At 37.4% G+C, this 22088-nt stretch overlaps 5 protein-coding genes across 5 annotated transcripts; 2 read left to right on the top strand and 3 right to left on the bottom strand.

Moving 5' to 3' along the window:
- The first annotated feature begins 696 nt into the window (after positions 1-696).
- LOC119996803 (rho guanine nucleotide exchange factor 8) lies at positions 697-2841 on the top strand. The gene is given in 7 exon segments (XM_038843598.1): positions 697-961; positions 1050-1175; positions 1248-1402; positions 1489-1563; positions 1642-1917; positions 2009-2329; positions 2416-2841. Coding segments are annotated over 7 exon segments (1614 nt in total). The 3' UTR covers positions 2812-2841.
- On the bottom strand, positions 2735-4559 carry LOC119997259 (probable protein phosphatase 2C 55). Its single transcript, XM_038844157.1, has 2 exons — positions 3444-4559; positions 2735-3094 (listed from the first exon to the last, which is right to left on the bottom strand). The coding sequence occupies exons 1-2, from the start codon at positions 4243-4245 to the stop codon at positions 2940-2942; spliced, it is 957 nt and encodes a 318-aa protein (XP_038700085.1). The 5' UTR covers positions 4246-4559; the 3' UTR covers positions 2735-2939.
- Positions 4560-5517: 958 nt separating this feature from the next.
- On the bottom strand, positions 5518-7230 carry LOC119997260 (probable protein ABIL5). The gene is made up of 8 exons (XM_038844158.1): positions 6883-7230; positions 6714-6796; positions 6489-6636; positions 6312-6411; positions 6158-6194; positions 5977-6062; positions 5807-5874; positions 5518-5707 (listed from the first exon to the last, which is right to left on the bottom strand). The coding sequence occupies exons 1-8, from the start codon at positions 6943-6945 to the stop codon at positions 5609-5611; spliced, it is 684 nt and encodes a 227-aa protein (XP_038700086.1). The 5' UTR covers positions 6946-7230; the 3' UTR covers positions 5518-5608.
- Positions 7231-7876: 646 nt separating this feature from the next.
- On the bottom strand, positions 7877-13583 carry LOC119997258 (mitochondrial import inner membrane translocase subunit TIM44-2-like). The gene is made up of 14 exons (XM_038844156.1): positions 13454-13583; positions 13256-13362; positions 13024-13098; positions 12829-12904; positions 12633-12677; positions 12011-12427; positions 11759-11827; positions 10749-10813; positions 10554-10622; positions 10391-10463; positions 10139-10243; positions 9275-9346; positions 9129-9191; positions 7877-8281 (listed from the first exon to the last, which is right to left on the bottom strand). Exons 1-14 carry the CDS (start codon positions 13526-13528, stop codon positions 8150-8152), a joined length of 1443 nt encoding a protein of 480 aa, XP_038700084.1. The 5' UTR covers positions 13529-13583; the 3' UTR covers positions 7877-8149.
- A 428-nt stretch (positions 13584-14011) lies between these two features.
- On the top strand, positions 14012-22007 carry LOC119996085 (peroxisomal fatty acid beta-oxidation multifunctional protein AIM1-like). The gene is made up of 18 exons (XM_038842597.1): positions 14012-14206; positions 14296-14367; positions 14890-14952; positions 15053-15109; positions 15186-15253; positions 15334-15415; positions 15569-15624; positions 16054-16356; positions 16600-16686; positions 17058-17232; positions 17581-17702; positions 17938-18101; positions 19579-19833; positions 20054-20175; positions 20284-20405; positions 20535-20683; positions 21562-21700; positions 21810-22007. Exons 1-18 carry the CDS (start codon positions 14113-14115, stop codon positions 21849-21851), a joined length of 2172 nt encoding a protein of 723 aa, XP_038698525.1. The 5' UTR covers positions 14012-14112; the 3' UTR covers positions 21852-22007.
- The last annotated feature ends 81 nt before the right edge of the window (positions 22008-22088 follow it).

Below are 22088 nucleotides of genomic sequence, written 5' to 3'. Positions count from 1 at the left end.
GGAAAAATAGTAATAACTACAGAAATAAGTACAAACTACCAGAAACCCAATTCAAAGTTGTGATAAATTCCTCACCAAAGATATGTAAATAGACTTGAAACAAAGACCTTATCAAGGCCAGAAAATTACAAGCATTTTCAAGATATACTAAAATCAATGTTGCTAAGGAAGCTATATTTGCTGGGGGAGAGAAGATAGGGGACAGAGAGGGAGATGGAAATAGTCAGCATTGACGTTCCAGCCATTCATTTCTTGAAGCATTGACCTTCCCGGGCTTCTATATTTGCATATCTTTTCCCGGGGTTTTAGGCAGCATTGACGTTCCAGCCATTCATTTCTTAAAGCAAATCAAAAAATACCAACCCCAAGGCTTTTTGTGTTCTCCAAACATGCACCCCACATTCTCCTGCTGCAAAATAAGAAAATTTCAGTTACCAATTCTCTTCATCCAAAACAGAAAACCACCCTGTCATTCTCATCCCTAAAGCCTCCTCATTTAGGAGAAGGGGTTCTCCTCTTTCTCCTTCTTTCTCCGTTACAACAACAACAACATTGTTCATTGCATTCGAGAAGAGCGAATAGAGAGCTTGGAAGTTTGTTTCTTTTGCTTCTTCATTTGTTCTCAAGACCATTTGTTCTTTATTCTATTACTAGTGCTAAACAAAAGGAGGGAACTTTGAAAAGCTCGAACCCACTATGGTTAGAGCGTTTGATCGTATTTAGAGCATTCAGAAATCGAGATCCTTTCATCTGAAGAGAATGTTTGAGAATCCAGGGCGACCAGCTCAGAGTTTGGTCGTTGACGATGGGAAAGATGAAGGAACTCCTGATTCTCAATCAAGAACTCATGGCATTGGCCGTCCAATGGAGTACAAATATCTAGGATCTCCTCTTGATCGCCACAAGAGTCCAACTTCCAACTCGCCTAAGCCTCCAAGTCCTTGCGACAAGCAATGTCCAGGTTGAATTACATTTGCAATCCCATGTTCATAACTAGATAACTCACACCAATCCTAGAAAGCAATCTTACGGTTTTTTTTTGTTTTGAATTGTTACAGATTTGGAGCAAATGAAGGAAAGGTTTGCTAAGCTGCTTCTAGGTGAAGATATGTCCGGTGGTGGAAAGGGAGTTTCATCAGCTTTGGCACTGTCAAATGCCATCACAAACCTTGCTGGTAATATCTCTCTTATCTTATATGTACTCATCACAAACCTTGCTGCTAATCATGTTTTCTTATTTTCCTCAGCTTCTGTTTTTGGAGAACAATCAAAATTGGAACCTATGTCTCCTGAGAGGAAAGCAAGGTGGAGGAAAGAAATTGATTGGCTCTTATCTGTTACTGATCATATTGTTGAGTTTGTTCCTTCTCAACACAAATCCAAGGATGGAGTCAATATGGAGGTATATATCAACTCTCTCAGTGCTAATTTGATATGTTTAATGCTTTGGTTAAAATAATTTTCTTCACTTTTTTCCTGGTTTGATAGATTATGGTCACACTACAAAGAAGTGATCTCCTTGTGAACATCCCCGCTCTGCGCAAGCTCGATGCCATGCTCATTGTAAGGGGACCGTTGTACTCTTTTTTATTGACTAGACATATGATTTACTTGTTTTTATGATCTCATTATAATGAACAGGATCTTCTCGACCACTTTGGAAAAGAACAAGAATTTTGGTATGCCTCTAGAGATGACAAAGAGTCTGAAAATGAGGGCACTCCCCCAAGAGACGATGATAAATGGTGGATTCCCAAGCCCAAGGTTCCTCCAAACGGGCTTTCGGATACAACTCGGAGATGGATGCAGTTTCAGAAGGATTCTGTGAATCAAGTATTGAAAGCAGCTATGGCTATTAATGCTCAAGTGCTATCAGAAATGGAGATTCCTGAAAACTACATTGAATCACTTCCCAAGGTACAAAAGTGAACAATTCCCATAACTTGGCTTCTTTTTTTTTTGGCATTTTGTATCATGATTAATTAGACTTCCGCTTCATGTTTAACAGAATGGAAAAACTAGCCTTGGAGATTTGATCTATAAGAGCATAACGGTAGAATACTTTGATCCGGAACAATTCCTCTCGACCATGGACTTGTCAACTGAGCACAAAGTGCTTGACCTGAAGAACAGGATTGAGGCCTCTATTGTGATTTGGAAAAGGAAGATGAACCAGAAGGATGGGAAGTCTTCGTGGGGGTCGGCCATAAGCTTGGAGAAGAGAGAACTCTTTGAGGAGAGGGCAGAAACCATTTTGCTCATCCTCAAACAGCGGTTCCCAGGACTCCCACAATCCACACTTGATATAAGCAAGATCCAATACAATGAGGTAAAAACAGTAACATTAATTTTCTTGTTTTAAAAGGTATTCAAATCTTTAAGAAATTAATCACATTTGTCTGCAATATTACGCAGGACGTAGGACAATCTATCCTGGAGAGCTATTCAAGAATAATAGAAAGCTTAGCCTTCAAAGTAATATCTCGGATCGATGATGTTCTTTATGCTGATTCACTTGCTCAATCTCAAGGTGCTTCCACAGAATCCGAAGGATCATTAGAAGACACAGAAAATCCGGATTCTGAAGAGACACCAACATCAAAAACACTCTCGGATTTTATGGGATGGGACTTGGACCAAGCATATACGAAAAAAAATAGCGGTACAGGCAATGTGGATTCCTACTTCAAAGGTGAAAATGATCAGATCATGTACACACCAGCCAAGATCAATGTGGCCCCAAAGAAATTATCTTATTTAGAAAAGTTGGAGAATTTGAGTGGACTGAGAAGTCCAACAGCTCGCCATTGAAATCTATAATGTAGAAGAAGTTGAAGAAGAGAAAGGAAGGGGGAAAAGGAAAAAAAGAAGGGAGAGAGGCAGAAAAAAAGATAGGGAGACATGTAGTTAAGAAAGCTGTAATTTTCAAATGTACATAATCAGAGGAGTCTGTTGCGTTTAGATACTTTGTAGCTGACATCTCGTCCTTCAGTTAGGTCCTTTGGATATGTAATTAGTGGGTATGATACATTTGAAATATGCTTTCTTGCTCTGTTCACTTGAAGCCTTCTATGAATTTTGACGATTTTTGCTTCTGAAAATACATAAGCAGAATAAGAAGACATGATGGATTAGAAAATAGCAGATTGAACTTCTTAGATATAATGATGATATATATATATACTCCATGAGTTGTCAGAAAAGAAAGAAAGAATCTGAAACAGATTTTATTGATGATAAAGTGCGTTTACAAATCAGGATATTATCAGCCAGCTATTCAATTTGTATAAAAGAATTGTACTTATAGACCAAAAACAACAAATCTGTACAAATGAATCAACAGATTCCATAAACTCTTGTTATGAAATCCTAAAAATGCACAGGAATTCTTTTCTTCAGAGATTCAATGACTCCAACAACAACTGTTATGTCATCTTCCTTACCTCCCACATACTTACATCCCGCCAAAGAAGCAGCTTTTGCAAATGGAGAACAAGATCGTTCGTCAAGGGAGTTTTCCAGTGCAGCAGTAGCTATGGTAAAAGCCAACTTCTGTGGGCATACACCCCCTTTGGTTTCTCTCATCAAAATCTCCTCAATCTCTTCTGGGTATACATTATCAAGCAACCCATCAGTAAAAGCAACAACAATATCACCTGGCTCTACAAAAACTTTGATTTCAAGAGCATCGCTTGGTCGATCACTATTCTCATTATTCCCCAACTGATAAGGAAAATTGAAACGGTGTTGCTGAAGAGGTGATCGATACACACATTGATTGTTCCTAAACAACATAAACCCACTATCACCCACATTGACAACATGTAAGCAATTGTCATCTCTAAGAGAAATAACACAAACAGTTGATGAACCCTCAGCCTTTGTGCTCAAGAACGCCTCTTGTAAAACCCTTCTTGGATCAACATCTCCTTTGACTTCATAATCAAGTGCAATCACGCAATTATTCATCAGTTTCCGCGCATAGATACCCGCATCAACACCCAATTTAGCCCAACCGCCAACACCATCGGCCACACCGATTGTCTGTTTTTCTTCATGGACAAAGTAAGCGTCGTCTCCTTTAGGATTCGAATAATCGAGTTTTGGGAAATAAAGCGCACCCACTTTCATCCCCAGTTGCAAAGAATTAATCTTGTAAGCGGATTCAATTGTGGGTATGAAATTTTCGGCCATCGCTGTCTCCTCAACTCCTTCCAGGCGCCGTTTCTTGGCGGCGCTCGCCATGTTGTGATGTGAAAAACAATTGCTGAAGAATAATCCAGAGAGCGCACACAAGAAAGAGAGACGATCAAGCAATAACAAACAAGCGAGACTCAAGAACTGGAAAGTAGATTCAAGATCAAGAAGGTGCGAACAAGAAAGCGCGGAGTGTAAAAACACAGAGGAAAAAAGAAGAATAAAAGGCAAATACTCAAGTCGGCGGATCCTATCCAACGGTCAATTAGAGCCGTCGCCCGTTAGTCTCCATAAAGTATAAACCGTCGTCGTTTCCAGTTTCCACACATTAGGGTTTGTTGTTTAGTATTATTTTTTCAAAAAGGTAATAATAAAACCTTTACCAGCACAATTGTAGTAAATGACTTTATAATATATTGTTATAGTATATATTTATTTGCTAGATTACTTTTCCATTATTATAATTTTTAATCTTTATTTTTATTTTGGATTTACTTGCTCTAAGACAAGTTTTATTGAAAGGAAAAAAAGGTTTAGTTACACAAAGGGGCTAGTAAGCCTACATAAGTTCATACATCCTTCATCTGGATTAGGTTTAAGGGAATATCATTTGGTATAATGGACTTCAGAGGCCCATTTAGATATCATCATGGGCAAGCCCATTAGCCCAATAGTAGGCCTTAACATCTTTCCAGGTTTAAACCAGCTCAACCCTCTAAAAGCATTTTCAATTATCTGCAGCCTGCAGGTTAATCTTTTTCTCCTTCATTGTATTTCACTATTGTGTTTTCCAATCCAATCAGTAAACTAGTCAGACAATAATAATAACTGTTACTTACAGTAATTCTGATTTAGCATTTGGAGTAGTATATGATCTAACAAAGAACCGTTGGTTGTTGGTTGCGATGCTAAAGTTGTGCAAATGTAAGAAATCAAAAGTTCAACTTCCACGCCCACTAATTTCAGCGTTAGTTCCTTGCATGATGGAAGGTTTTGTGGAGTTAACTCTCCTTTGTGGGCTTCAACCTCGTCTTACTTGTCGTCAATGTGGAACGGGGCTGGATTGGTAGGCCAAGTTGAATTATCGGTTGTGATATATGATTCTTTTGGTTAATATTGCTAGCTTTACAGAATAAACTTGCCTTGTAAGTAACCTGAACCATCTAATATTTCATTACTAGGCTAATTATTGTTGAAATTCGTTATTGGTATTGTCATTATTGTTACTGATATGTGCTCCTGGATCAAAACAAAGATTGCAGTATCTGCAAAATTTTCCACTTTTTTTTTTTTTTTTTCTGTTAAAACTGCTTTGATAGCTAATAATGAAAGAACAATACTAACATTTTCACAAAGGGAAGTTTCCACAGACAGCAATCAAATAAAAGAAAATACATGCCAAAATTTTTTATCATGTCGTTCGTTTAGTCCTTCTAATGAGTGACAAGATTTCTGAACCATGCAGCGATCTCCTTAATAAGGCGTTGCGTCGGTGTTTATCAGTACCCAGCTGCACCAAAAATGACTCAGATTAGGAGATTTGAGTCTTTATGTATGCAAATCTGGTTCATTATGCAGAAGACTGAATAAACATTTAGCACAAATTCACCTGAAAATGGAATGTAGGGTTTGGACCTCTTGATGAGAGTATTGAGATGCCATCTCCAACAGGCAACACTAAAAAGCAAACAAATTTAGTATGCAACCCTAATTTGTCAGTCTAATGAACTCAGAAACCAAAAAAAAATTAAATTTTAAAGCAATCTAGTTAATTAGTACCTGCTGCAACAGAGCCAGATTCCTTTTTATCAGCCGATGAAGTTGATATTTGAGCGTATTTGTCCAAAACTTTCTGATCAAAGTCCCTGGGTTGAACAGATTAATGTCTCAATACAAGGAAGTGAAAAAAATCTTCTGAAACCATTAACTGATCATATCAAAGAATTCTGTTTTTCGTTACCTGAAGTCTTCGTTCGACCTCTCAACAGCTCTGATTGCTGATCAAGAAAACAAGAAGGGAAAAAAAATAAATTCAGGGAAAAAATGTAGCAGACTTTGCAATTCATCTGTTAGCAGCTAAAAGAAAATTCAACTGAAAAGGAACAAAGGGTTACATGTGGATAAGTAGCGACGGTGATAGCTTGGTAAAGTCGGATTCCATTTTACTTTAGTAAGAGCAAGCTTGTGAGCATATTGTTCACATGACAGAACTCTCTGCAAAACATCAGACAAATCATATATACTCTCTATCAATACACATGGAGAGTTAAAAGATGATTGATGGTACTGACTTGTCTGAGAGTATCAATTCGAAGCTCGGCCTCAGAAAATGCCTTGGCCTTTGAAATTAGGCAATCAAGATTGGCTGAAACGCTTCCCAGATGATCAACAACAGTGACCGCGGCCTTGCATATGTACTCTTTTGTGTTATCCACAACCCTGCATATAGAGAGCATTCAGATTTCATGAAATAATTCAAAAGGAAAATTAGAAGATGAGGAGAGACAAAGACTCACATTTTCTTCTCCGTGGAATTAGCAAATGTCGACTCACAGTAATCTGCTGCGTAATGGAGCTGCGAGCGCAATTCTTTAAGCTCCTGAAACCAAACAGAAAAATTAGTAGGATCTCTAATGACATGTATTCTCAATACCACAGCAAAAACTACTAGTACAGAATATGAACTTGTAGAGATTTTTGGAAGCGAATGGCGTCTTCAGACTCGGATTCTGACTTCAACATTTCCATTCTCACAGCTTCCTCCCTCAATAATTACAGTTCAAGATGAAAAACAAGAGTGGTATACATATACATATATAAGCTCTCCTTATCTCTTTTTACGGAAGTGGACAAAAGCTTGTGTGTCAAACAAATCAAAAGGAAGCAAAAGATGACAAAAGAAACATTGCTGCCCCGTGATCTTGTGTTCTTTAGCCCCAGACAAAAGCAGTCTCTGAGTCACAAGTCTCACAGACTTTTTTCTCTCACACCATCTGGCTTTGGTTTTCCACTGAACTCAGATTTATATGACCTTTTGGAGTTGTTGTTTTCTTTCTCTTGTTGCCTTCCATCGTCATATAAAGAAATGGACAGATACTATGGTTGAGTGGCTTTCTCCTCCTGACCATCACTTTTTTTCTGCATTACGCAATAATAATACAACGAAACTTCACCATAATACAATATAGTAATTAGTGTCATCAATCATTTAAGCCTTAATTTTACAGTAAGAGTAAAGGTTATTGGCCGAACAGTCGTCACATCCGACAAAAGACAAGAATTGGCACTTGGCAGAAATCATACGCAAAATGGGTCTTTTCCTAGCAGAAGGTAGACATGGTTGGCGCAAACGAGATGTAACTTGCAAGGAATTAGTGATGATTAGTGAACAAAGCACACGATCACCTAACTGATATACGGGTTATGTTGCTAATTAATTATTTTTATTTCCTTAGGCCCAGGGAGTATCTCCTTAAGATTTTCTTAATACCATAGACCTGTCCACTTCGGGAGAGGGGTTAAAATTCTTATTCTTGCGAGTTATTATAATTTTGGTATCAGTACTTGCAACTTCTATGTTTTTTGTCAAGGTCAGCAGGTTGATCTTCTGATTAAACAATACACCGTTTACGTAAAGATTACAGCTGAGGAATAAGAGTAAGATTTCCAAGACAGAAATAACAAAACTTGCTCCTGCATATATACATGCACAAAAAACAAAAACCACAAAACAAGACTTCCTACTAAATATTGAAACTCCAATGAGACCAGTTTTTTTTATTTGACCAACGTTAGAAAAATATGAAGCAATATTTCCCTGGTAAGAATGCCAAAAACCCAGGAATTTTTAAATAAAAACGGGAGCCAAAAAAAAAAAAAAAAAAAGGATAGGAAATTAGGAATCCAAGATAAGTTCAATGGTACAACATGCATCAATATATGATAACACAGACTAGATAAGGGCTTGGACGCCAAGTTTTTGCATCTCTCTTAACCTCCAGATTGGGTAGACTGCACCTTCTGCAAGTTCTTCTGGATCTACTTGCTGCATGGCCCAAGCATAGTAAATAGTGTGGATGGTGTCCTAGGTGAACAATAATGATAGACAAAACGTGAGTCAAATCCCAGAAGGAACTGCTTAGTGATAATATGTAGGAACATAAAGAAGTGTTTTTTTTTTTATAAATACTATCGAGTAAGATTCATATACACCATAAAGTAAATATTGACGGACGCATTCATATTGCAGCCAAAATGTGAAATCAAGACTGTTCACCCAATGAAATAATACAAGCAGTTAGAGGTAGCCCTAAAGAACAATCTCTCCACAATAGCCTTGCAGGCTTACACCAACCTCAGAATGCATGTCAGTTGGATTCGGATTTCGGAAAGGTCCGTAACGAACCCTTGTTTGGCAAGTAGACGTGGACTCTTGAGCAGGATTGGGGAACCCTCCCAAACCCATCCAACACCCTTTTTAAGAACCCCTGTGGAGTTGGAAGGTGTTCAGCACTTGAAGCCAAATGGAACACCTCCCAACTCCTCCCATTCCACAACTTTATCATCTCCCTCTCTCCATCACCCGGTTATATAGCTGTTTCAACATATTAATACTTAGCTAGAATGGAATAAGATACTAGGGTTATTTGTCATCCTCTTCATTACAAACAAATCCTCACTCATGCCCACCTCTTCCCAATCTCTTACTTTTTCCAGTAATCAAACTCTTCTATATCATGATTTTCTTAGAAGTGATATTTTATCACCTACTTGGTAGCAAGGAGGAGACAGTTGAGGCCATCCTCAACAATCCCACTCTCAAGCATTTTGATGCTCTGATTGAATATAGAAGTGCCCGAAAACCCAAAGTTGTAACACAAACAAACAAACTGCACAGCTGGTAAAACAATGAACAGAAGAACATTATTTACCTTGCCACCTTCTGTAATTGAACCATTTCTATCACGTACACAATGGATTTGCTGCATCTGGAACTGTGACAGTTCAAAAGAAAAAGTCATGAATATCAGCTTTTGCTCCCAACAAAAAAATCTTGTTTCTAGAGGAGAATACATACAGCCACAATAATTATTGGCGAGGTTCCCATCATTTTGGTCTCCTTCACTTCAACCTCAGATATATGTAGAATCTGCACATACGATGAGTCGTATTTGTAAAGATTGTCACAGCTGAAGGAATTATCACCGAAGCTCCAAAATGACTTCTCAACCCATACAATGAACCCAACCCATAAAAGGCTAGCTTTTCAATATCCATAGCCTATCCTATAACGCAACTTTTAGAGCACGGAGATGACCATTATTACCCCATATTTTTACATTTTTTAAGTACAATTAATTCTTTAAAAAGCAAAACAAAAGGTGCAACAAAGTATACATGATGATGTGAACAGGAGAAACCCAAACAAAAAGGATGAATATACAGGTAGATTTAATGTAAAAAAGATAAATGGTCAAAACCTAATTCTCACATCAATATGTACACTACACTGATATCAAGGGGTATCAAATTTCACCTACATCAGTAACACATGCTACTCCATGATCCTTACATTATCTTGTGAATGGTTTCCTCCAGGTAGGAACGATGAAGGAAGGGAATGGGTGGGAAAGAAAACTAAACTTTAAGAAACGGCGATTGGTATCATCACTCACATACTTAGGGAAGACTAACACACAACATAGAGAGAGAAACCCTAGCAATGAGCCATAATTCGTAGTTAACTTTACGGTATAATTCGTAGCACTTAGCAGTCTTGTTGTGCTTCACCACATAATTCATTTTCCATCTCTACGTAAGAACAAAAAACAAAAACTACCCTCCACAATACCAGGACATATCAATATCATGAAAAAACATCCAACATGGAAAGAATAACTGGAGCAAGAGAGCAAGACTGATCAATATTGAACTTTCTTACCTTGTTATCAAAAAAGATACCATGGCTTTGAAAAGCCTGGTGCTCTGCTTTACATCGCTCAATCACTTCATGTGCACAATACTTCTTCAAAGTTTTTTCATCTGCCTGCATATATGGAAGATATGCTATTTAATCATCATAAAACCACTAAGGGAACCGCCATGGCTGGCCTGCTAAAGTGATAAGAAGAGAAGGGTGGGAGAGCAGGCATGGGAAAATGGCCAAAAGTTCATGATAAATCTCCGCACTTACCTTCATATAAGCATTAAGAATTGGCTTAATCACTTCCTGGATTTCTGCCACAAACTCTGGTAAGGAGAAAGATCTAATCCAAACAAACACAAGAAGAAGAATAAAGAGACTGCCAATATACTAAGAACAAAAATTCTGCCGATTGCACAAAATATGCACATACGGATCTCGACGACGTATTTCCTTGAGTGATGCTGCAGCATCTGTTTCTTGAAAGATGGTCTCGTTAATACTGCAAAGAGAGGAATGTTTGAAGTTCAGACTAAAAAGGGTTTATGAGCAAGTCTAAGAACACATCTATGATTCATTAATATTGGCAGAACAGGGAGAAGAAAACATAAGAGAATCAGTAGCATACTCCTGAATTTTGTGAACAATTGGACTATCACTGGTCTCCCATCTTTCTCGAACATCCTCTGCTATCTGCCAATACCAACGGCAAGAAGCATGGAAATGCATAATCAAGAGGACAACTGGAATAAGGTAATCAGTAAACTGACAAATCATGAAGACAATTAAACTCAATACCAACGTACTATGGCAATTCTAGTAGACAAGATATTACTACTGCAAAATTTTTTCCTTTTCTATTATTTTTGGAAGGCCAAAAAGAATTCATTGAGAAACCAAGGGTGTGCCACCGGGTATGTCAAGAAGGAAATTTAAGTTCCTCCAGAAAACACTAGCCAGATGGATTACCACTGACAGATATCAAGAACTGATATTGGCAAAACAAAGACAAATAATCTTCTCTGAGTTGGTTTCTAGACCATTGAAAGCTTCATTAATTGCAAAATTGCAGTAAGGACATGGACACCATTGACTGTTATAAAAAGTAGGAGAGGAAAATTATGGCAAAATAAGAAAAATCTCACATATGGAAAAAATCATTAGCAAATACAAGATTCTCATATAATATATACACAGATTCATTGAATCGCTCACTTTTTAACCATTAATGTTTACCAAACATGAAAGCAAAAATAAATCAGCAAATAAGCAATAAAAGTGTTGATAGCATATCAACTATGTTGAAAATGATAAGCCACCTAGTAAGAGCAAACCATGCACATCTCCATTAGACATCATGTTTTAGAAACTCATTCATGATTCAACAGATACAAGAACGAGAATTTGTATAATGGAAAAAAAAAGGCAAGCTATCAATGCAATTCGGTAAGAATGGTTCACTCAGACAAACCAGCAATGCTCCCAGACGGGTGAGATGATGAAGCAGAGAAACACCACATGTCTAGTATACCCCTCATTTTTATTTTACTTTTTCTTATTTCTGGTTCAAGGGGGGGTTGGGAGTGGGAGTTGGACGGGAGAGAGAGAAAAAGGAAAAAAGATAAGAATGGAACATACCTCTTGACCTTTTGTCACCACAGGTTCACCAAACCTGTTGATTCGTTTGAATAATGGAGTACCTTGAATCTATATACAAAAGGGAAAGGAGAGATTTAATAAGTATCAAAGGACATCACTGAATATAAAACAATCTACTTCTGGAAATGGTGATCTGTCATCCACTTCCCGGATACCCATTTCAATGTTAATAAATGATTGTGGAAGAACGACAATATTTCAGATAGAGTGCAAGAACCGGATTAACAATACCTTCTCCTTGATTTTGTCCCACTTCTTACTCCATCGAGACTGATTTGAGGGTGCAATAACAATGTCAGTTCTTGTACTTTTTTCTGTTGTAGCTGAGGGAGAAGAATTATATTCCAGGTGCTTTCTCTTACTTGGGCTATTACTTAGCTCATCCTTTACAATGTCATATCCTTTCTTTGCCAAGTCAATGACCTTAGCTTCCTTCAATTTATGTAGGGCTGAAGAAACCTTTGGGGATGCAATCCTAGACTTTACTTTCTCAAATATTGTTTCTGCAGAACCAGTAGACCCATACTGATGGTGTGTCTGCTCCCCATCTGCAGCCTGGCTTTTATCTCTCGTATCAAAACCCTGACCTTCTGAAGCACCAGTCGACCCAGCAGATTCTTGCTTCCCAATCCCGAAAGTTTCTTTGACCTAAATCATGCAAATTATATTGAATCATAAACTATAAGTGCTCACCAGATCAAAATCTATTTAGTTTTTGAATGCTGATTTGATTTTATCAGAAGGCAAACACAAACATGTACCCATATATAAGGTATCCAAAACCCAAAGTGTGTATCATATCCAATAATGGACAAAGTAGATTATTTCCGATTGACAATATAGATATGCATACCTCCTCTTTCGCAGCCGAAATCTTCTCTTTAACATCACCCGAAACCTACACAGAGCAAACAATTAAATCATGACCTAGCAATAGATGCCGGTCCTTTTGAAACAGAACATGAGCCTTAAGCATATGAAGCAACAATGACTTCAGGAAGGGGGCAGCATTATTGGTCGCATGCTGTTTTAGTGGGTTCAAAGCACACCTTTTTGGCCGTACTTTCGGCATCCGTCCAGACATCATCCACACGTTTGTACAGCTTCTCAGTTGTCTGCTTCGTTCTGCATTCGCCATTTCACCATCTCAGGCCCTCCCTTGACATACAACGGTATGTCTCAGCCTAGGACATGACTGTGCTAGAACTAAGCAAAGTATGGAAAAATTTTATGACAAAAATTACCTAACTTTCAGCTCTTCAGTCACCTCTTCTGCTTTCTCCTTCAGTTCCTTAACTGATTTTTTAAATTCAGGATTTCTGCAACCAAGGAACGAAAAAAAACTTACGTAAAGATGCAAGGAAAAGTTCACAATCAACTTAAAATAAGAGAACCAAAACAATAGTTTGGTTAATTGCTCATACAATGAATTACAGAAACAAACAGCCAAGAAATACAGCAAGAGGAACCGCATACCTCTCAACCTCGCCTTTAATTCTCTTCGAGAACTCATTGAACACGCTGAATCGACGGTAACCATGATAACCAGGTGCGGAAAGTTGCCGTAATCTCGTATTCAAACCCTAACAGCCAAATCCAAACCCCGGTTTTAAAAACACAAACATATAATAAGAAACTCACTGTGAAGATGACGAGCGGGTGAAGGGAGGGGACCTGTTGTGACGATAGATGTAGAAAGAGATTCCGCTTAGAAAACAGGAAATCCCGAACCAGCTTTCCACTAGCCATGACAGAGTGTAGCCGCTTCTCTTCCTCCTCTTTTTTCCCTCGGGAAAACCTGGAGGTGGAACGTAGGACGATATTTCTGTTAAATGGGCTTCATGGGCCATTTGGGCCTCGGGAAACCAAAAGTGGATTTAGGGCCTGGTCCAATTGGGATTGTATGAACCCAGCCCAACAATGGATCCATCATGAAAATATATGAGTGTGAAAACAATTATCCTCCCAACCACCTTTTCTCTGTCCGTTGACCAAAAGTCAAAAATGGACGACTAGGTCCCACTGGAAGTCATTTTTTGAACTTTATTTTGGAATATTATGAAGAGCATCTAACGCATTGTTTTATTTCAAATGTAAACGCATCGAGACAATTCATGACCGTTTCGTCACGTGCCACACACAAATGTCGCATGGACCAAACAAAAAGATGAGGTCAGCCACTTATTCCCCAAATATAATAATTGCCCCGCGCAAAAAGGAAAGACCGAGAGTCCGCTCTGCATATATATGTTCAGTCTCTTCTAAAACGTTTCGCAGTTCGAATTCGTCCGTTCTTCCTTTCCTTCTGATTTTTTTTTTCTAGCTAGCAAGCTATGGCGGAGATTCGTGTCAACATGGAGGTTGGAAGTGACGGTGTTGCTGTCATCGAGATCTGCAATCCTCCCGTAAACGCCCTCGCCATTCCAAGTATGACTGGCCGGGATCACTTTCTCTCTTTATTTTTTTGTTTCCTTTCTTTTGGTTGAATTCGTAAGGAGTTTTTCCGTGACGTGCAGTAATTGCGGGGCTGAAGGAGAAGTTCGATGAGGCAACTACGAGAGGCGATGTGAGAGCTATTGTTTTGACTGGTGAGTTCCGATTCTTTTGATGCCATGCTTTGTTGTATTGACTGAAGTCAACTGATCTTGATTTGAGAGTCTTGTTTTTATGCGAGTAACGAGTTAATAGTTTAGTTATAGGACAAACCACGCAAAATAAGTTCGTCTATTAGTCAATCATGGCTCTATTGCAGCATTAATAATTTTTTTTTTTGATAATTGTGCTGCATCTAGATTTATTGTTTGTTTATTTGGTTGCGATGATTGTTTATTTGGTTGCGATGAACAAAATTACGATGAGGATCGGATGACCTCCTTATTTTTGGCACCACGGCACATTGGTTCATGGTTTTAGGGAATATGCTGAAAATACTACAATTATGATTAGGTTGTTGTTGAGACTTGAGATACTGTAAGGTTGTTGTGTTGTTTGAGTAAATTCCAACTGAATCACTCAGAGTGACACTACTGCAATGTTTTAGGTACACTTTTGAGTGAAAAAGTTCATGTTGTTTGTTGTGTCGTATGTTGACAATTTATTTTTTTGTTAAGGCAAAGGTGGAAGGTTTTCTGGTGGATTTGACATCAATGTCTTCCAGAAGGTTCACAAGACTGGTATGAGTTAATTGATTGTACTATATGTAGTTTAGCTTTTATATACAAATGAATTATCTCTTGAAATTTGAGAGCTTATAGTTGTAATTGTGGCTTACAGGGGATGTTTCTTTAATGCCTGATGTATCTGTCGATCTTGTTGTCAACACCATTGAAGGTTCTCAAAAAGCTTCTACACTCATGTCTCTTAAATTAAATTAATTATTTTTTATTAACATGTTAATTTGTAACAGATTGCAAGAAGCCTGTTGTTGCAGCTGTGGAAGGGTTAGCTCTAGGAGGTGGCTTAGAGTTGGCGATGGTTTGTGTTGTTTAATCAAATATGGTGGTTGTTGACTTCATTTTCATACGTTGTTATAAATTTGGTTCAACACCGTGCAGGGATGTCATGCACGAATTGCCACACCAAAAACTCAACTTGGCCTGCCAGAGTTGACACTTGGGGTGATTCCTGGGTTTGGAGGTAATCCTGCTTTTATACATTACCCATACCACTCATACTTGCAACAAATCTATTAAGGTTCTAGTATTTTATGTGTGTGGATTGAATTATTTTCTTATAATATTACGACTTACTAACCTCACTGACTTTTTTGCTTTTTTCCTGCTCTGTAAGGTACACAGCGTCTTCCTAGGCTTGTAGGGCTGTCAAAGGCTGTCCAAATGATGCTAGTAAGCCTTTTTTCTGATTCTCACTCTCTCTCCTTTTCATTAAGTTTTCACTTGTTACTTAGCCTTTCACATTTTCATTTATAATAGGCGTAAATTCTTAGGAGGTTTTCGAAGGTGGGGTTAATGCTGTTTTTTTATGGTCGCTTGAGATCATTCTTCAATCATCACCATCACGATAGAATTTTTGGCTAAACAATCAGTTATGAGAATTAATTATGATTTGATTGTTAAATCTGATGACTGCACTCTATATTAAAAGCTTGTTCTTTTACTTGACAAAAGCTTGTGCGGAGAGTGTGATTAGTACATGTGATTGTATCATATTACCAATGATCAGATCTTTGTCTTCTTTAGAACACTTCTCTAAAGTCCTTTTCACTTTCCAGTTTCCAGTAATGCTAAATTGGTTCTGGGATATTTATCTTGCAGTTATCGAAATCAATTATGTCCGAAGAAGGGAATAAGCTTGGTCTAATTGATGCCATAGTGTCTAATGGAGAGTTGCTGAAAGTATCTCGGCAATGGGCCCTAGATATTGCTGAGAAGCGCAGGCCATACATGCGCTCCCTTCACAGGACAGACAAGCTTGGTTCCCCAGCCGAGGCACGTGAAATATTGAAAACTGCGAGGCAGCAAGCCAAGAAGACTGCCCCAAACATGCCTCAGCACTTCGTATGCCTTGATGTGATTGAGGAGGGTATTGTTCGTGGAGGATATAATGGTGTTCTAAAGGTATAATTTTCACTCTTTTCAACAATACATTGTCTTCTTTCTATGGAAAATTCTTTAGCTGCAGTAATATTGTTGATTTTGTTGTCAAATTCTGGGAGAGTTTTTCCGTTATTGCCAATGGGAGTTGGTTGTATAGTTGTCGACTTGTGAGAAAACTTGGTTTTACCAGATGCAGTTAAATTTTCTGTTAGCTTGGATATGGGCTAATTTCTGTGCATATAATTGATGAATATGTCGTTGCAGGAGGCAAAAGTATTTAAGGATTTGGTCTTGTCAGACACCTCAAAAGGTCTTGTTCATGTCTTCTTTGCCCAACGTGCAATTTCAAAGGTAAGGTAATGTAGTGAAACTAGGATCTCCGTGGTGCTTTATTTGGGTTGATTAAGGCAGTTGATTGGGTGAATTCCTTATAGTGGCGTTTGTGATGTGTTCCTTTGCATTTCCTCAATAAACTGGACTCTTGTTATACGTTGTGTTTTCACTTTGATTTTCTTTGGATTTTGCTCCGATGCTGTGTTTTTCGTTCTACAAGATCATAGCATTCACTCCACTGCTTGTACCAAGTTAGTGTACTTGCACGGTTCTGTAGTAATGTGAGGGAATTTATTCTTACATTGAGAAATATGGGCATATTCTGCTCTGAAAGGGTGGAACAATTTTCAGTCGTATTTGATATGTCTTCTAACTTCAACCTTTTGCAGGTTCCTCATGTTACTGATATTGGGCTGAAACCTAGGCATGTGAAGAAAGTAGCCGTTATTGGTGGAGGATTAATGGGTTCTGGCATTGCTACAGCTCTTATTTTGAGCAATATACATGTCGTTCTTAAGGAAATCAGCCCCGAATATCTTCTGAAGGGAATAAAATTGATAGAAGGTAGTCATTATTTATCCTGTTGAGATTCACGATAGAAATTTTCATGTTTCAGTACTATGCCTCCATTTGCAAAGGCTACACTAAAGCCAATGATTCATCATTGAACTTTACCCATTCCTTATTAATAACTGAAAGACTTTGTTTCAGATGCTTGACGAACTATAATTAGGATTGCTCAGATTTTTTTTCGAAAAGAAGTTTGGATTTTATACAACTTAGTAACATGGCTGGTTTTTTTCCAAACTTATCTTTTTGGACTCATTACTTTGATTCCCCTTGTTACTCTAGAATCCAGATGAACTCATTGATTCTTATTTCTTATAATTATCATTTCTCTTTGCATGATAGCAAATGTTAGGAGCTTGGTGGCAAAAGGAAAGTTGACACCGGATAAGGCAGAGAGGGCTTTGTCTATGCTTAAAGGTGTATTGGATTACTCTGAATTTAAAGATGTAGATATGGTCATAGAGGTGGGCTGATTTTATTATTTTCACTGTGAATCTAGAATTTTTTATTTTATGCCTTTTCAGCTTCTTCAGTTTAAGTTTAGAGTTGGATGAGTACGAAGTCCCTATGCGTAAAATTAGGCTTGAATTTCAGTAATATATCATCTTCTAGTTTATTCTTGCATTTTTTAGGAGATTCCAGACAAGTATATATGGTTTGAAAGTTCATTTAATTTGGTTCAATGTTTTGAATTTACAGGCTGTCGTTGAAAACATTCCTCTGAAGCAAAAAATATTTACCGATATTGAGAAGGAATGCCCTTCTCACTGCATTTTGGCAACAAATACATCTACAATTGACCTTAATCTAATAGGGGAGAAGACTAGTTCGCAGGATCATATTATTGGGGCACATTTTTTCAGGTTTTTTTTCGACTCTTGAGTCTTGAATTATTTTTAAGATTTCCCTGCAAGAACTATAATTATTTTTAATTAATTGTTTTGTTGCATTGGTTTCTCTGAGTTCCTTTTTTCTTGTTACAATTTGTGCTTGTTTGGCTGCATTTGGTAAGGCATTTTACCCAGCATTTCTACTACTTCGTAGTATAAATGCTTGTTGCTTGCCAAACGACCATTTTTGGACAGCAAAACCGAGGGACTTTTGGGAGCATTTTAGGCTCTTTTGAAAATGCTACCTTTTGGGACAATTTTAGTAGCATTTTCGAAATTATGTCATTATTGTCCTTAAACTTTTAATGTTATACCCACAATATCCTTAAAAATTTCTCCCTTTTTGAACAACTTTGTCAACCTGGGCCCATAGTCAAGATCATCCGGTGCAGCTCACTCTCCCGCTACTACTCTCTTAAGGATTTTTTTATTACTTTTGGACAAAAATCAAGATTTTTCTATTTCTTTTTATTCGTTTTCTTGTACAATAATGACAGTGATAGTGTGACATGTGTAGTTATTTTAATTATTTATATTTATTTTAATCATTTATGTTTATTTTATAAATTTTTGTTATTTATTTTACTATTTATTTACATTTGTTTCAACTAAAATGCATAATACCCCTGCACGTAATTTATCATAATATTACAATCATAAATGTTACCAACAAAAGTTGAACCAAACACCTATCAATCATTCAGGCAGCATATCCGCTACTAAAATTGTCCAACATTTCTGCTACCAACATTTTTACTAGCATATCTGCTATTCTCAATATGCTTTACCAAACTGGGTATTATAGCAGAAATGCCAATGTTTTGTGAGCCAACAGATCGCTCTTTTATCTCTATGGAGGCCATTTCTCAATTAGAATAGATGAGGGCTACTTACGATCCTTGTTGGATATATCTGTTCCATCTTTTCCTCGGGAGAATTATAAAGTTGCATTTTCTCTTCCAGCATAATTAAATTGCCAAAATACTATTAGTGGGCTGGGTAGAAGTTATATGCAGTACAAAAAAGAATGCGAATAAATCTTTAGCGTACGAATTTTTCTTAAGTTCTATTTTTTCGTTTGCCCATGGAGTGATAGGATGCTTGCAGATGCCTGCCTTATTGAATAAATTGGGCTTACATTACATAATGGATTGTAATGGAAATTAGCTTTCCGAATCTCTATTTTTTGTACTTTTAAAAAAATATGGTTCGCAGGCTATGTAAATTATTTCCCGTTCCATTTTTCTGTGAATTCAATGTGGTTTGATTCGCTTATGGTATTAATTTTGTTTGGTTGCTGAAGAGTTAAGTTTGATTTCAAAGTTTAGCCGAAGGCAAAACCTAAAGATTAACTGAATTACGTTGGTATATTATTTGTTCGTCGACTGTATCTATCTTTCGAAGTTCACTAAGGTGTATTTTTTTATTTGACACGCCATTGGATAAACAGTCCTGCTCACATAATGCCCCTTCTGGAGATTGTACGGACAGAAAAGACTTCTGCACAAGTAATTCTTGATCTCATGGCAGTTGGGAAATTGATAAAGAAAGTTCCTGTTGTGGTGGGAAATTGCACTGGCTTTGCAGTCAATCGGACATTCTTCCCATATTCGCAGAGTGCACATCTTCTGGTCCACTTAGGCGTGGATCCTTTCAGAATCGACCGGGTTATCAGTAGTTTTGGCCTTCCCATGGGTCCTTTCACGTAATATTCTTACCCTTGCATTTTACTTTGCATATGTTTTTTGTGAAAAAGTTGCATCCAGTAAAGCATAATTTGCCACTTAAGACAAAGGTAATAATCATATAGGGAGATTGAATGACTGATTAATTGCATTTTACTGGTCAATGCATGCATAAGCCTGGTCATCTTGGTGTGAGATTGAATGACGGATTAATTGCCCTTCCGTGTCATATACTTTCAGGCTGCAGGATCTTTCTGGATATGGGGTGGCCATTGCAGTTGGGAAAATATTTACTGATGCATTCCCCGATCGTACATTTCATACACCTTTGATTGAACTTCTAATTAAAAATGGAAGAAATGGTAATGAAGTTGCGCCATTATCATCTAAATGACATTTGCTTCGTATTCTTTATGGCTTATGGTTTGACATTTTTCTCATTTTGGCATCATACAATTCCGGTGTTTTAGGCAAGAATAACGGAAAAGGATACTACATCTATGAGAAGGGAAGCAATCCAAAGCCTGATCCCTCAGTTCTTCCGATTATTGAGGAGTCTAGACGGCTTGCCAATCTTATGCCTGGTGGGAAGGTAGTCTGCTTTTAAACAACTGTAACTAATTTTTCTTCATGAGATAATGGTTGAATGTTGTAAGGTTGTAATATTGGACTACTCCGCTTCCAAAGAGCTAATGTGATGTTATTGAATTTTATGTGGCAGCCAATTTCTGTAACAGATCAAGAAATTTTAGAGATGATACTCTTTTCAGTGGTAAATGAGGCATGTCGTGTTTTGGATGATGGAGTTGTCGTCCGAGCTTCAGACCTTGACGTTGCATCAATCCTCGGAATGAGTTTCCCATCTTACCGGTAAGTATGCTATAGTGACAACTTAAGTTTCGCTACCCATTCCGTTTTTCATCTTGCATTAAGCTTTTTTAATCCACATGATTGCCCATTTTAGCAGTAAAGGGACATTCTTATAAAAGAAAATTAAATTTTGGGGGTGCTGATTAGCATTCTTTATGTGACAAATCCTTTAGTTCATACGTGAGTAGTTATGTTCCTATTACTTGGAGCAGATGATGTTGATAGCCTGATACCCATTATGTACTGTTGGGCACATTGAGGGTACCTAATAGCAAGTAAAATTGCCATCTAAAAGGCTCAAATTATTCATTTTAATCTACGTAGTGTTTTGATTTAAATGTCAAAGTAAGTCTATATATCAGTATTTTAAACTTACCCTAATTTGAACACCCTAAGATGATTCATCTAAAATGTCTCTATGCTTGACAAAAGAATCTTCTACGAATTAGGCATGGGAGATACCTTCATCCGTTTTCACTTACGCGAAATATATAGTGAATCATACCACTCTTCTTATATATCAGTTTTTTAAACCTACACTAATTTGAACCCTAGGATGATTCATCTAAAATGTCTCTATGCTTGACAAAAGAATCTTCTACGAATTAGGCACCGGAGATACCGTCATCCGTTTTCACTTATGCGAAATATATTGTGAATCATACCACTCTTCTTATAGTCCAGAATTTGTTTTCAGCTTCTACAATTAAGTCAGAAAAGTTGTTTGTCACTTTGTCATGTGATACCTGTTCGTTTTAGTTGTATATACTGAACAAAAATTTAACATTTTCATTTATGTCGTCAGTTATATGAATAGCAGTGTGATTAGCAAACCTTGGATCTATGGTAAAATTTAACCACACTAACCGTCTTTGCAGAGGCGGTATTGTTTTTTGGGCGGATCTAGTTGGGGTTAATCATGTATTTACAAGTCTCAAGAAGTGGTCACAACTATATGGTAACTTCTTTAAACCATCAAGATACTTGGAAGAAAGGGCAGAGAAAGGCATGCTGTTGGTAAGAAATTTTTGAACCTTTTTGCTTGTTTAATCGTTCTAGCTGTTTGAGAAAAACTGGTGAATGATCTTATAAAAAAAAATTTGATGCATTGTCTATTTTTCTGCAGAGTGATCCTTCTCCATCCACAGCATCAAGGTCACGCTTGTAAGGAACAACTTTTTATGATTTATTGTCTGTTGTCGAGCATAATTTCATTCAGGGAAACAGTAGTTGATGTAATGAACTAATAATGATTTGCTTCCATGCAATGAACAAATATAGTTTTCAATAAGAAGGTTGATTAAAGTTTTGTGAATTCTTTCAATTCCTGTTTCAGTTATTGCTTAAGAAGATTGATACAAAGTGAAAGATTGCGAAACCGCATTGCCCTAATATAAAAATCTTC

Source organism: Tripterygium wilfordii, chromosome 4, assembly GCF_013401445.1.
Source record: "Tripterygium wilfordii isolate XIE 37 chromosome 4, ASM1340144v1, whole genome shotgun sequence".
NCBI classification, from domain to species: Eukaryota; Viridiplantae; Streptophyta; class Magnoliopsida; order Celastrales; family Celastraceae; genus Tripterygium; species Tripterygium wilfordii.
The sequence above is the reverse complement of the archived record's forward strand: the minus strand, read 5'-3'. Positions and strand labels throughout refer to the sequence as shown.